General features: G+C 41.0%; 1 protein-coding gene across 3 annotated transcripts in view; it reads right to left on the minus strand.

The window, feature by feature from the left end:
* Positions 1-16,049, minus strand: part of LOC121885949 (mediator of RNA polymerase II transcription subunit 13-like) — an 80,809-nt gene extending 64,760 nt beyond the window's left edge. For all 3 annotated transcript variants that reach the window (XM_042395796.1, XM_042395795.1, XM_042395794.1), the window contains exon 1: positions 15,172-16,049. In XM_042395796.1, the coding sequence (XP_042251730.1) occupies positions 15,172-15,243 (72 nt within the window). In that variant the 5' untranslated portion in view covers positions 15,244-16,049. The remainder of the gene's footprint in view (positions 1-15,171) is intronic.
* Positions 16,050-16,494: the final 445 nt, after the last annotated feature.

Genomic DNA, 16,494 nt, shown 5'->3' on the forward strand with positions numbered 1-16,494 from the left:
CTGTGGAGGATTAGTTGTGGCACAGTTGCAGGAAGAAGAGGAACGGGGCTACAGTCACATGCTTGCAGGCAGATGTAAACACTAACACACATCTCAGACAACATAGCAGCTGTGATGATATGCAGACCAGACGAGCACAAAAACACTGACATGCATCATGATGTAGACATATATTCCGGCTGATGTCCGGTTCTTTTTCAATGATAACAGCTGAGATCTGACTGTCTATCCATTTGTATTTTCATGGGTGTTTCTGTATTGAATATGTACATAAATTCTTATGTGTATATGGAGGTGAGGGCTTCACTCATTACCTAGACTTCACCGTCACAATCAGCCCTCTGAAGTCACAGTAATACCAGTGCCAACAAAAGGCAAATTCTCATATTTGTAGGAATAAATTATCACTTGTATCACATAAAAGAAAGCAGAGAAAATCTTTCAAGCGTGTAAATTCATCTGATGTCACATCGCAGTCAAAGCGGAAGCGGAGTTTTTATCTCTGCAACTTCAGTGACAAATCAGTGTTGTGAATAAAATTCTGCCATGCAAATAAAAACAAGCTTTAATCTTTTTAGCTATAATTCTATCAGTGTTAGTCATAAAAAGAGTTGGAGGGGGGAAGATGCTGAAGTGCAGATGCTAAACTTAGATTAGATAGATTTGTGATTCGTGTCGACCAATGAGAGGATAAATTATAACGCTGTGACTAACGATTATTTATATCATCAATTAATCTACTGATTATTTTATCAATTATACGTGTGGTTTGTAAAATAAATTGTGAAAAAAAGTCCATCCCAAGTTCCCAGAGCCCATAGTTATTCATCAAAATGTCTTGTTTTGTGTGACCATGGTCCAAAACCCAAAGATAATCAGTTTATTATCATAGAGGAGGATGAAAACCAGAGAATATTCACATTTGGGATGCTAGAACCAGTGAATTTTAGCCATTATTGCTAAAAAAAATTGCTTGAACAATTATTTGATTATCAAAATTGTTGCCGATTAATTTTCTGTTGATCAGCTAATGGATTAATCAGCTAAATTTTTGAGTAATTCGGCTATATTTTGGGTGTTCAGTGAAGGAAAATTGTGAAAACCTTAAAGTGGGAAGGGTTAGCCAGCTCGGATTTTACTCCCATTAACGTGGGAAAAAGATTTACTTGTTCCTTTTGTGCCATCCGGGGTGGTGTCAATGGTATGCTTGATGGGACAGTGAATCTATATTTATGTTCATCAAGATAGCAGAAAAAAAAACTGAGCAATTATGCATCCAAAGCAGCAAATTCTACGCCACCCTTCAGAGTACGAAAGAGCAAATAAACGATTATCTCAGGCAGCAGCTTCTGTCTCTTTTAAACAGTACCGAAGGGGTAAAAAAGGCAAAGAGGTCAAGAAAAAAAGATGGTAAATTTGGTTTCACTGTCAATAAAGCCAGCACTCCTCCAAGCCCCTTGTTCTGCAGGTTGGCTGGTTTAATTTCTGATTGAGTGCAGGACCAAAAACAAGAGCTTTTTCCTTCCAATGTGAAGATGGACCAAAGCTTTGACCTTACTCTCACCTCTATTATCTTTCTCCTCTCCACTCTCCCTCTCATCTCTCAGCGCTCTCTCACTGTCACGGATGCCTATTGAATACACCTCGGAGTATCTCATGCTCTCTCTCTTTTTTTCATTTATCTTTTTATGTATTTTTGTCTGGTAAACAGAGAAAAGATAACAGTTCGCCGTGTCTATCCAGAATATTCTTGTGTTAAGCACAGAAGAGGTGGAAGATTGCCCTCTGTTTGTTAAATTACATTAAAATCCTTCTTTTCAGCTGGCAGCATGAAAAATCTGTGTTTCTCACAGCCGGATGGGTGCTTTATTATTTTACATGCTTTTCTGTTTTTGAAAATTGGTTTCAAATAGGACCCTAAACTTCAAATCAGAGAGTTAAAGATAATTTCCTGCTGAATGTAAGGTGACCTGAGCCCAGGCTTGGAAACCAGAATCTGTATCCCACCCAGAGGTCAACCTCAGTGCACTAGACATGTGCTTGTAATCAAAAGAAAATATGGAAGTCAGAACTTTAATCTTTAGCATGTGTTGCTCAAACAGACAGCAGTGGATAAAGTCTAAACCATGTGACTTAAACAGAAAAGAGGATCCAGTTTCCAGAGATTGGTAAGGTTTGTCATACTGCCGGTTTAAAACACAGACACGTACATACAGTACTGCGTGTTGATAAAGCCCAGGAGCTTTACAATGCAGAGGAAACCTTCATTACTTAGATAGCAGAGCTGAGAGGAAAACACACTTGACATGCACTTCACAGGAATGCTTCTGAAGGCTGAAAATATGTTTGCTCCTCCTGTTCTTTCTCAAAAAACTTATGGGACCTCTTTGAATGGACCTCTTGAACTCCCCAAGACACAGCTGAATGTATGTTTTTCTTGTCCTCAAACATGTAGGAAAACACATACTCAGACAAGGCTTTGTCAGAGACAAGGGAAAACACACACACGCACACACTTTTACGCTCACAAATACACCCAGACAAAGCATGAACTGGCAACATATTCAAACGCAACTCTGTACATGTAGAGACATTTTTTTCGTCTTGGAGAAATCATTGAGGGTGACCCTCATTTGCAATGATGCCGAGATTACGCCACTGAAAATCAAAACATACAATATCAACAAACAAAATCAGTTAAAATAGTTGCCATGGTGATACACCATGGAAAATACAAACACTCAAAATCAACAAACAAAATCTCCTTTTCCTTCCACTTCCATGACAAAGCACCAGAAACGTGCAGACAACGTGGCTAAAGTGGCTGGAGCCAGTCTACAGCTGCCCTCTCTGGACCATGTAATTATATATTAAAAAATTATTGCAATTATTAACAATGCAATTTGTTGTTGTTGCACATTCTAATTATTATAGCACCAAATTATCACTATTACATTGAATAAAACGATGTTGTTAAGACAATAACATCAAGTGACAGAGCATCCACACTCTGTGCTGTGTGTGCGTGAGAAATGGAGAATTCTTTTCATCAAGCTGACGTGCTAAAACATTGTAGAGAAGCTTGTGATGATACCTGCCCAGCACGTGTTTTCTTGATTTCTACTGACGTTCATCCGCAGTACCTGCATGACATGTTCATGCTAGTCCTTTTAAGGATCAGTTCTCTCCTACTGCTGTCCTTCGAATGTGGAGTTTTTTTCATTATATGTTATTTGATATTTACCTGGAAGCAAGTTGGTGATTTTGTAAATTATATAACACTCAGATGGAGAAAGAGCTGAGTAAGGAAACAAAGGAAGCCTTATTAGGGCTGCAACTAACTTTTTTTTTTTCATTATCAGTTAATCTATCCAAATATTTTCTCAGTTAATCATTTGATCTGTAAAATGTTGAAAAGTAGAACAAAATTTACCATGTTTGGAAGGCACAGTGATGCCTACCATTTGCTTATTTTGTCCGTCCAACAGTCCTGAATTTTAAGATATTCAATTCACTGTTGTGTATGTTAAAGAAAAACAAATTCTCACATTTAAGAAGCTGTAATTAGAGAGAATATTTGGTATTTTTGCTTGAAAAATAACTGAAATGTTTCATTGATTAGTCAAATAGTTCATTTTGCAAGACGCAGCTCTAAACCTTATACACCTTATCTCCTTTAACGTATGTTTGTTTCCATATCTTTTGTTAAAGTTGGAAGTAGTTATGGATTTAATTAGACATTATTTTTCCATGTATATCATCAAATCAGTGTTTCATCCTTGTGCACACAAGCATGTATATTTGTGAGTTTGGGCAGATGATTTTAAGTAGTGTCAGGAGGCAATACAGTGAGTGTGAGGGTGTCCTTGTTCTTTAAATTGAGCCATTGCCCATAAAAATGTCTGTGCAAATCAATGCAAATGTCTATTAATATAAGAATTCAATGCATACATGAAGCAGACTAAAAAAGAGCAATCATTTAAAAATGCAAGTTACAGAGAAAAAAAAAACATATTTAGTCTGGTTAAAGGCAGCTGTTTGAGGTTCATTAAGGATAATTTATCAGTCTCTTAGAATAGCAGCTGATGTCAACAGTGGGTGTGGATGCCTAGCTCTATCAAAGCTGACAGAAAGTGTATGAGTATGTCATCTAAGAGACATGCTACTTCTTCAGGAATCTCACAACAGCGTAAAGAGCCTCACAGTCTGATAGTCTGACAAAGGAGGCACTTTAGGCAATTGAGAGACAGCTTGTATCAGCAGTTTTACCTACTCTGGCACAAGTGAAACACTTATTCTGTCAGAGTGGCATAGCTTTCTCATCAGCTTCAAATCTGTTTAGACACTTGACAAGCTGCCAATATTTGGAATTTGCTCAGATCGCTTGTGATGCATGTGAGTCTTTAGATAAAACTTATCTTTATCAGCCAATGCAATGCTATCCATCTCGCTTTGATCAAATGTCAAAGGAACAAGGAAAATTTAATTATTTATGAAAGGGTTTGTGTGAGAATTGACCTAATACAACTTATCTGAAGCTTCAGCAGTAACTCTATGTATGTTTTTTTATACAATTTTCCTGAGTACATCAGAGCTGATACATTCAAGTGTCAGAATAGTGAAGAATAAATATAGACAAAGACAATGAAGGTTGGGTGGCTGTGCTGGTAAGTCAGCAGTGAGAAGAATCAGTGGCAGAAATCAGAACAGGCAACGACTCCCCGTTCATCAATTAGCCCGCTGAAATCAAATTAACCCACAAGGAGTCGTGCTCCCCTCTGGCATTTTACACCACAAATGAAGAGCGATGCACATTACTGCACTTGTGAGGGAGTGAGAGCGACACAAAAGAACCAAACAGGTGTAGAAAGAGGGCCTCTGGGGCTGAGGACACTAAACAGATGCTTTTCCTCCGCGTTCTTCCGTCACCTTTACAAGGCCCTACAAAACAAGGGACCGTCATTTGATCTGTGTTGTGCTGTAGCATCCAGCCCTGGGAGGTGAGCAAGCCAAGCGACCTAATTAGAGCAGCGAGAGTCCCCAGGGCTGAGTGACGGATAGACCTGCCAATCACGCTGCGGAAAGCCTCCATCAAGCCATGACTTCTCACCTGACACAAAGAGAGGTGGGAGGCAGGAGGCGCCAGTATTGGAAGACCAATAAGGACAACGAGACATTGTGTGCAGTGTTGCTGCCACATCTAAAAGGGCTGACAAGATCCCCAGCCATTTGGCGAAAATAAAACAACACAAAGCTGCAGCGTCAGGCTGCTTTTAAAGCGTTAAGGGACAGGCTAAAGCACTGGCCCTGCTTAGCCTAAATTATTAACGTGCAAATAAATAAACCAGTCTCTGCTTTACTAGTGTCTCAGGTGTAACTTAATTAACTGTGACAAGCCATTTGCAGGGAGGAATGAATGAAAGACAGACAAAGACAGAAAAACTGAGAGTCATAAAAAAGGAAAAACAGAAGACACACAGAGAGGCAGAGAGAGAGCGCGAGAGAGAGAAGTAAAAACTGTTGCTAGGCAACATACAACATCTGTAGGAATTCAGCAAGGTATTCAATTTTTGAGATTTCTGTCTCCAGGGTTACAGTAGAAATACTAGAATATTTGCATTTTCTGAAGAAAATGCGTGTGAGAGCTGGAAGCTGTTAGCTGCTGCTGATGCTGCTATTGCAAGCTGCTGCTCCAGCAGCAAATTTTTAAATCTTATAGCGCCACCTACAGGTGAAATTGTATCAAATGCTACAGACTTGTTCAGAATCTCCATCTGTACAACTTTGCTGAATTTGATTACCATGGAATTTATTTATATTTAATTTCACTTACATTTAAGAGAGGCAGTTAATAAGTAGTATGATGGTGTTTCACTAATGGCCACAAGGTGAAGCTATTGGTGCCATGCTTCAATACGTCGTGCACATTCTCGTGAAGAACTTGTGTACCTAGCTTGATTTTATTTAAGACGACAGAATTGTAGAAATATAATGTTATTATATTATAGTAGCGCCCCCTGTGAGTAGCAGTATATCAAATGCTACACACTTGTGCAGTGTGGCTTTATGTACAAGATTCACAAATTTGGTCGCAATCCAATGTAGCATTGAAGAGTTATGTCCCGTTAAGCACATCAGGCCACGCCTTCAAAAGTTTGGTAACCGATTACAGACAAACGATAAGTGATACCCAAAAACGAACCCAAACGTTTCAGTTGGGATCATCTAAATATGGTATCTACCAAGTTTGGTGAAGATTACATGAAATATAGACCAACAGAAGCAAAAAATGTGTTTACCGAAAAATCCAAAATGGCGGACATTTTTCCCAGCGCAAACGGGCGTGGCCTATGTCAGTTGAATCAGCTTCATCCAAGGAGCACACTGTGCAAACATTGTTTTGCCACACCTCACGGTTCATAAGTTATTAGCCAAAATGTAAAACAAGTAATAACTGACCACATGGTGGCGTTATAGAAGCAGCTGTCCACAAGCACTTTAAGTTTTTGAGATATCAACTTTCAAACATTCCTCCCATAGACTTTTATAAACTGTATTATACATTTTAATACTTTAAATTATATAAAATCACTAAAACATGTCACAATAAAGAAAATTGATAGTATACATCTCCTTAAGAAGACGGTCATTTTGACATTTAAACAAAATTTGTAGGAGAAACAGTACAAAAGTAGATAGACGCCAAAAAACGGCGAAATAAGTAAGAAAAGAGCAAAGATAACGTAGTGTGAGAGCTGCATCGCATGTTGTTCTAACGTTGTTAAATGTTATAATGTAACATTTCAAGCTTTTCTGCGTTCCCTTTCTTTAGTCTGAAAATCAGTGTACTGTACTGAGTGTACTGTATGTCTCTGCATGTTGTCGTTCTTGGCTAGAATAACACCTCCGCTTGTTCCCTTACAGCTGGAATTCATAAACTCAAATTTGGCTGGTGATGGTATCAAACACGTCATACATGCGTCAGTAAAGTCCCGGGATTACCAGAAGCAAGACAATTACATTGTGGTGTAGGTTTACTTACTGAGTTTCTTTAGTGAGTGAATTATTTGAAATTTATTTGAAAATTATTCACTGCAGTAATTGCACAATTAGCACTGCATGGAGGCTTCCAAAATGCCTACAAGTAGTTAATAGGGTTATTGTTCCTGAAATTGGGCAAATGGAGCATAAGCAGTATGAAAAAATAACTAATTTGGCTTGTAATTTCCTGCATTGATTTTTTTTCCCACAGGGGTGCTGTTTCAGATAAAATGACAGCTTTGCGTTAGTCAGCGTGACTTTTTTCTTGTTTCATTACACACCAGATAAAATATAAAGGGGAAAAACTGGAAAGCAATGCCTCCATCTATCTGTGTGTGTGTGTGTGTGTGTGTGTGTGTGTGTGTGTGTGTGTGTGTGTGTGTGTAGGACTTAGGCTTGGCCGGGCTCTGGGTCTCACCTGAACAGGTTTCAACCTGCAACTCACCTGGCTGCTGCCTCTAATCTGTTGTTTGCTTACTAAGTGGGAGTGGCAGCCAATCAGAGCTAAAACACTACAAGTCCTGTGCACTTCTGCTAACACAGTCAGCACACACACACACACACTCACACACACACACACACACACACACACACACACACACACACACACACACACACACACACACACACACAGACATACTCAAGTCCTCCTCTCTTGTCCATTCACTCTTTACAACAGATACAACGGTCATGGTATCTTTGCACTACAACACCACCTGCTAGCAAAAACTATCAAACCTTTTGTGTCTCACCACCACACCTGAAATGTCCTTTTTTTTTTCTATGACGCCAGCCAGGATTTAAATTGAGCTGTACAATTTTTCATTAGCATCTGAAAAATCACAGGCGTCTGCCTAATTCAAGATGAGAGAGAGCGAGTGCCGTTTGGCAGCGCAGGGAGAATCAATGCACCACAAACGGCTGTGAATCAACAGTCTGCACATAATGTGTTTGTTCTCATCAAGTACCCGTCTGATTGGTCACAGATAATCCCTCAATGGAACATGAACACATGATAATTAGAATTTGCAACAGCACAGCAGACAACATTAATGTTTTTTCTCTCGCCTTGTTTCGCAGTTCTAAAAGACAGCCTTTAACCTAAGTGTGCTCTAACTGCAGTTGAATCCCAGCCAACCATGATATTGGCAAAGCTGTCTGGCTTGCAGAAAATATTTGCCCAGTTACAAGCAGCGCAATATCTCCCTTTAAAGAAATTCTCTTTGTCAGGGGGATCTGCAGTCAGGTGAAAAGATTGCAAACTGATCAGAGACAAGCCTGTTCTGTTTCTGGGATTTTATCTACTAATCAGACAACAGGCCTCAGCACTTGACCAGAGGTTCTGCAGCAACGCACATCCAAAAATGTAATAGTTTGGAAGAAAGTGCTATTTATCTGGTGGGAAAACACTTGTGTTTATGGAAAATGTGTCTGAGCCAGGTGGAGCGTCTCTGCTGAAGATGACAAGAATATTTCTAGATGAGACGGAACAACTGAATTCAGCATAAAAACACAGCAGGAGCAACGCTGTGAAAACAATGATTGGCTTTAACAATGGTTAAAATCGATCTATCCATTTAAAAGTCTATCTAATAGTCTATCAGTCTTGCTGCCAGCTAACCAGCTAACTTTCCAGCTATCAGGAGCCAGCTACTGTCCATTCCTGCCAATCCTCCTTTCCCACTCTGCCTTCTGTCGCCCTGCACACATGCAGGAACACCAGCGGGCGCTAAGAATAGAACACAGCTGGCACTGCAGGGCTTACATATTTTACACTCAAGCCACCGTGCTCCAAAATACTCCTGCCCATCCCGTCCCATTTCCAGCTCCGGGACCAGCGGTGGTTCCCTCCCTCCTTCCCAGTCCGCATTTGAACCGTTCTTCACCTCTGTGGCAAGGCCCTGACAGGCCTACTGCTCAGATAAGATCCATGACTACATGGGGAACTTTACCAGAGATAAGTAGTGAAAACAGAGGCGGAAGAGTGAGGGAAGCCCCTTTTTTTTGGTTCCCAACCAACACCCAACCCCATTTCTTTCAGTGGCTAACCCACAACGACGCTTGTTCATGAGTCATTTTGTTATGGCAGCAAAAACACGCATGTCTGTGCAAGTGACATAGAGAATGCCATGTTCACACAGGTGGGCTACTGTCAAGTTGAGTCCTATTGCGATGACAAGGGATTCCCACAGAAGTGACAGGGGCAGATTGGTGGGAGGTACCACACGCAGACTCAAGGTGAAGACAGTGCTAGCTGTCAAAATTGCAAGTGAACAGAGCCAAAAGCACAGGTTGGGCACTGGGGGTGGACTGTTTAGTGAGAAGCAACCAGATGGAGCTGCTCCATAGGGCACGCTGCAGAAGACTAGGGGTGCTGCCTTGGAAACCTGGATTGATCCTGTCCTTGTGAGAGAGGGCGCTGCCGTGGCTTCAATGTCATCCATAGAGATCTCAATATAAACACAGGGCTTACGGATCAAATATTTCTTTTTTGCTACAGACGTAAATGTTACAGATGCCTGGTCAAATTCATAATGTGTTTACTCAGTTCCTGATTGAAATTTTGCCAATTTGACTATTTTATTTAGGCTTAATTCTCATAAAACTGCTTTACACTATGGCTTTACTGCATTTTTGAAGCTGATACTGCTCATTATTTGGGTTTAAAAATTCCATAACAATATTATCATTAATTTACCAGTCAGGCAAAAATTCAGACAACTTTTAAGATCCGATAATGTAATTTGATAATAACTGGCTTCTTTATTAAATGAAAATGCTTATATTTCTCAAAATAAGGTATCCATAATGGTATTGTTTTGGTATCTGTACTGTACAGTGGCCCCTAAGCACAAAGCACACACATAAGTGAAAGACCACAAACATTAAGAAAACAAATCCAAAAATGCTACAAATACCAAAACATGTACAAAAAGCAAAAACACCTGCAACAAGAAATATACTACAAAGCTAACCGCTAACCAAGCGATGGTCTTGAATTGAATAAGCAGCAGCGAGTGTAAAGATAATGTCACATGCCCATCAGGCTCGGCAGTCAGCGGCAAAGAAACAAAGGACTGTTATAATGGCATTTTATTAAGTTTTGATATTTTTTCAGGCGAGAGAGTAACCCTTTAGATTTGGTCAATTTGCTGGTAATGACACCAAGGTAATGTATCGGTGCTGGTGTTGTATATATCATGGCCCTCCATAAACTCCTACTGCACCAATTATCTGGCTCAGCAGCAACCATTGCCTCTTTCTCATCCCTAAGCATCCTTGCAATACCCTCTACTGCCATTAATAACATGGAAATGCAAACAGTCTATATTAAACAGACACCATTCCTGATTACCTGCTCCTTCTTACAAGCCGCGGCCACTCACCTGCCATAAATCAAGACGCTCCTGTTAATGGTCTTCCCTCAGCCTCATCTCTAAGCACTTTATTTCCATACCAGACAGTAGCATCATTATTATACATGCAAGATCTCTACTGGAATACAGTTTGGCTAATGAGCACCTCTTAGTTGATCACATTAGACCTCCACTTGAGGACACTTAATTACCAGTGTTGCACTCCACGCGACTCTGTCGAGGGGACAGAGAAAGTCCTTTAATTACAGTCTCTGCATTCTACCTTTGTTTGTACAAGCCTGCATTCTTGGCATGTAGGATATACAGATGGGTGACAAATTAAAGGAAAAACCAACATAAAGTGTCTTAGTGAGGTGTTGGGCCACCACCTGCCACCAGAACAGCTTCAATGCGCCTTGGCATTGATTCTACAAGTCTCTGAAATCTACTGGAGGGATGAACACCATTCTTCTAAAAGATATTCCCTCATTTGTTCTTTTGATGATGGTGGTGGAGAGCGTTGTCTAACCAGTCAGTATAAAATCTCCCATAAGTGTTCAACTGGGTTGAGATCTGGTGACTGCGAAGGCCATAGCATATGATTCACATCATTTTCATACTCATCAAACCGTTCAGTGACCCCTCGTGCCCTATGGATGGGGGCATTGTCATCCTAGAAGAGACCACTCCCATCAGGATAGAAATGTTTCATCATAGGATAAAGGTGATCACTCAGAACAACCTTGTATTGATTTGCAGTGACCCTCCCCGCTAAGGGGACAAGCAGACCAAAACCATGCCAGCAAAATGCCCCCCACAGCATAACAGAGCCACCAGATCCCCTCACTGTAGGGGTCAATCATTCAGGCCTGTTCTTGGTGTAAGACACACATGCACTCATCCACTTGTCGAGATCATATCACTTTTTTTCCACATCTCTGTAGACCGGTGTCTATGGTTTTTGCAGCGCTGAACTCTTAAATGTGCATTCATCTTTGTAATGAGGGGTTTATGCACTGCTACCCTACTATAATATCTCTCTCTATGTAATTGTCGACGGACTGTTCTTGCTGACACAGTCCGATCGCGTCCTGCATTGACATTCTCAGTCACCTGAGGAAGAGTTGCTCTTCTTTTTTTTCTTACATATCACACTAATGCACGAGCGTCACCGTCATCAAATGTGCGCTGTCGACCACAATTTCCGACTCTATTTACTGATGTCTTTGCCATAGATCTAAATGCAGATGTCACTTTAGTCACTGTTCCTATTGAAACACCAGCCAGCTGAGCAGTATTTGTGACTAAAGCTCCTATCATCCGTGCCCCAACAATGAACCTTCTTTCAAAGTCACTTAGATCTTTTCCTCTTTGCCATCTTGATAGAAAATCAGAATCAACTGGGCCTGCTCAGCATTTTTATACATCGCACCATGCAGTGCACCTGTGTTTCTCCACTCATTTATTCAGATTTTTCCTTTTAATTTGTCCACCATCTGTATTTTCACAGCCCAAATAAAGGCAATAAAACATGTGGCGTGTGTGTGTGTGTGTGTGCTGGCAAGTGTGGGTGGGAGATTTAGTGTGTGCGTGTTTCATTTGTGATACATATGTTTGTGTGGGCATGTGGGTGTTTATTTTTTTCCTCTCTCCGTGTCGGTGCTCATGTTTGTGAATGCATCTGTGTGTGTATTTGTCTGTGTGTGTGTGTATAATATGATGGGTGTTTGAAGTTTGTCTCCTGAGTCTGGATGGTTTACAATGTGCACATAACACACACACAGAGAGAGAGAGAGAGAGAGAGAGAGAGAGAGAGAGGCTTCCTGTGTTATGAGGCTCTTTTACTGTCTCCTCCTTGCGTTTCACATTCAGGCTGGGACTCTGACTTGAGTCAGTGTTATAAGAACCTGCCCAGTCCACAGAAAGATGACTGTTTGCTCTCTCTCTCCCTCTCTCTCATTACGTTCCTCACTCTTTAATTTTCTCTCACTCTGTCTCACTCTTTCACTCTCAGTTTCTCTCTCAAATAGGCTGAGGCTAGCAGTCAGGAAATGCACATCAGTCATAATACTTTCCTAAAATGAAAACAGATTCCGCTGCAGTCCTTCAGCCTCTCTCTCTCTGTCTCTTTCTCTCTCTCTCTCTTTCTCTTTCGGCTGAAAACACTTCCATGTTTCTCCCCTCGTCCTCCACCCTTCCCTCCTCAGTCGCCACTTCAACTTAGCTCACCAGCTCAGATCTTTTTCCCCCCACTTACAAGGGTCTTGTTTGCTTTCTGTCACAGATGGATGATCATCAGCACACAAGACAGTTGTTTTGTGGGTTGTGTGATCGCAGCAATCTCAAGTATCTGACACCGGCCTCACAGAGCGCATGACAGTAATCTGCTGCGTTCCCATAAAGTCCCACAGTATGGGCACTTATGCTTTTTAGGTACTTTTTTATTGATGCAGGCAGCAATAACAGCCAGTAAATCAGTGTGACGGACGAGGTTAGTGCATGTTGGAATGTTGTTTAACAGGTTGTCAGACCAGAGCGCTCACTGGTTAGCTACAAGACCTTTATGTAAGAACATAGCCAATATGAAATACTATACAAGGTAAAGAAATATCCCACTATTTTTTGATTGGCTGATTCAGTTTTTCAATCTATAAAATGTCAGAAAATAGTGAAAATGTACACCAAAATTTCCTAGAACCTCATGTGCATCTTCAAATTGTTGCAACCACAATAAAAAAGCCCAAAAGATATTCTATTAACAATAGAACACAAAGAAAATCAGGAAATCCTCACAATTCTCAAGTTGGAACCAGCAACTATTTGACTCCTTGACAAATATCTACAACTATTCATGATTATGAAAAAAGCTGCAGTATTATTTTCTGTCGACTGACTAATTAATTAATCTAATTGTTTCAGCACTAAACTAAGTAATAAGTGGTCAAATGCATGCAGGAAATACTAACTGTGCACTTATTCAGATTGATTACATTTTTTTCTACGTCTTCTTTGCTGGATCAATACTCACACCTGATTTGATTAATTTACTTCAAGCACAGAGCTTCAACCGCCGCTTCTTTAGCTTAAAGCTCACATCTGCCTCATCTCCAACATCGGGAAGCAATCCGCATCTCTTTGTCTGTCTCTTTGTCTCTGTCGTACCCTCTAACCAGGACACTCGGTGTTGTCATTAGTGTTTTGTTCTGTCTTGGACTTCCCTATAGGAGCCCTGCCAGTGACTAACCGCTGTGGCACTAGCCAGTCATAAATATTCTCAACAAGCCAGCTGATGGATGGTCTCTTTCTCTTTCAGTTTGAAAGGGATGTTCACAGGGCCGGCTCGATGGCCAACAACGCCACGGCAGGTGAATGAAAGCTTCGCCACAAGAGAATAACCTAAACTGGGAAGTTGACGGAGATGTAAGCACTGTTTTCAATTGTTGCGTGTTGAGACTGAGAGAATTTAAGACATCTGACACCGGAACAATGATCCATTCATTTCACCGATAATCAATTTGCCCTTGGGAGGTGTTTCCCAAAAGATAGTTTGAATGAAAAGAAGCTAAAGATATAACTTTAAATCTCTTTCTCCTTTGCAGTCACAAAAACTACTGACATGCATGAAATTGTGCTTTGTTTAAAATTTATATTCTAGATATTTCTGTAAGCTGTGTGATGTCCATTTAAATCCATACCCTGTGACATTTGTTTATTTAGCTTTGGTGTGATTTGTGTAGTGCAACAGCGGATGGCTGCTGTTGCTGGTGGACATCCTGCATGATCACCTAAAAAAGCCCTCAGGACCCCTATGTTGTTGTGGTTCTCAGCAGCCTGTGCCTGCATGCCTTTCCACTTGGCTGCATGTTGTAGTAGGACAGTTAACTCACTGACTGCAGGATGAAAACTGTAAAAAAAAAAAAAAAAAAAAAAAAAACCCTGCACAAAAAAACCCCAAAAAACAGTGACTTCTGCAAAAATACTAATCAAAAATCACCTTTTTCTGATAAACTGAGTGTGAAAGTGCTGTTTCCGCTGTGTGCCTGATACATGTTGCTGTCTGTCAAAATCTTATTAACCTTTCTCTCACAGGGAAACATTATAATTTTATCAGCTTTTATCTGATAAGATGATGGGGAAAAAAAGCTTTTGGCTGCTCCTCAGTTCACATAATCTTCTGATTTATGACCTTGTGAGCCATTTGTGTAGCTTGACATATCAGAAAATCTCTTTTTTTTTATTTTCTGGCTGCAGAAGTATTTGACAGAGGCAGCAATACGCCTTCTCTCCAAGTTAGTTGCTTGGCAATGCAACAGAGTTCCAGACAGATTTCCAGTGAAATGATTATTTATAGGGAGGGGAGATATTGGGCACTGAAAACTGTGCTCTTTATGGGGAGAAAATTACTGTTTATCTATTGTTTATCATGCCAAAACTGCAAGTATCATCACAAATAATTGGTCAGATTGTTTTGGGTAGCATTTGAAAATTGAATTTTAAGCATTACAAGATAATAAAGTAGAGTTGATCTTTTTTAAACCGTGTTGATTTAAGCCTCGGGGGTGATATGTATTATTATAACAGGCTTAGTGGTAAACATACACTGCTTTTTCCCGGACCACTAACTAGTGTTAATGATTGCCTAATAACAACATCAGCAATATGGTTCACCTTTGTACAGCAGACACACATTTAAGCGTGCCTCCCACGGTCTTATGACATGTCGATCACAACTGGCTCGCGTGTCTGTGACGAGCATGATTTATTTATACCGTACCAGAGAGAAGATGTTGGAGTGGCAGTCCTCAAGGCTTGCCCCGTTAGCCACCCAATTCGTTGTTGTAGTCATAATCGTCCGCCGTTGGGGTCGTCAGCGCTGGGCATGTCGAAATCCTACATCGGCATCAAAACACCGAAGCAGGGCTGACAAATCGGTTCCCCCCCCCCCCCCTCCCGCCTGACAAGCCTGCCACGACACGGCCAAAACAAGCAGGCTTATAACCTCACAAGAGGTCCAGATAATAGACGCGGGATGGTCGAGCAGAGGAATGGGCGTATTCAGAAAGAAGTGCAGAATGCATCCATAAAAGCCAAATCTGTAAATGTTGTAAATCCAAAAGCGGGATCAAAACATTGTTACAATCCAGGTCAGGCGATTCCAAATCTGATCACTGTCAAAGGCACAGAAATGTATCCATTTCAATCCACACGCTGGGGAAGATCAGCCTGTTTCCATATCAGTCTTTCCGCTGATAGTTTCATCATTAAATGAGCATAATCCATGGGAAAACGACTGCTTTCATCCGCGCCCCCCATCCCATCCCCCTCCACAAAAAAAAATATGTGAAATCAGCCTCAAAACTTCTTTAAAAAAAAAATATTATACTTCCTCTTCTCTGCAAAACAATTAACTCAGAGGCGAGGCGTTACGTGCAGGATATCTGATTCCGTCTGCTCCACAAGCTGATGCACCACTTGTGATAGTTTTCGAGAATTGCACGAGCTATTTATAGCTCTTCTTTCTTACCACAACCGTTCCTCTCACAATGTAACCCAGTCTGCCTCTCACACAAACAGGCGCTGCGAGCAGGAATGTTTAATCCCTCTGTTGCTCTTCAATTAAACGGACCGCAGACGAGGGTCGCTAAAAACAGAACCCCCCCACCACCACCACCAACACCAACACCCCCCTCCCGCCCCCCCTATAGCCTATAGTGCTCCAATTCGTGGCAGGGCGGACAAAGTCGAGCGGGTTCCCAGTAACCCGAATCATGAGTGAAACCGTTCCGACAAGAAAAACTATTCTTACTCCACCGCCGGCAGGAAAACGACAAGCAGGCTTCTGTAGACGGAGGCTTGAAAAAATCCTTCCTTCCTTTCAGTTTTATATCATTACGAAACGTCCTCTCACGGCTACAGCAGCCTCAGTCTTGCACACATACACACACACACACACAAAAAGATGATTTCTTAAATGCAGAGTTCAAGCAAAAGAGACAGTCCTTGTCTGGAGAATATGTTGCACGCTGCAGGCTTTTTCTTTATAACCCAACGCGGCATTTAAAAGCGTATCCTCCATCTCGAGAATTGTTGATGATTT

This window comes from Thunnus maccoyii, chromosome 19, assembly GCF_910596095.1.
Source record: "Thunnus maccoyii chromosome 19, fThuMac1.1, whole genome shotgun sequence".
NCBI lineage: Eukaryota > Metazoa > Chordata > Actinopteri > Scombriformes > Scombridae > Thunnus > Thunnus maccoyii.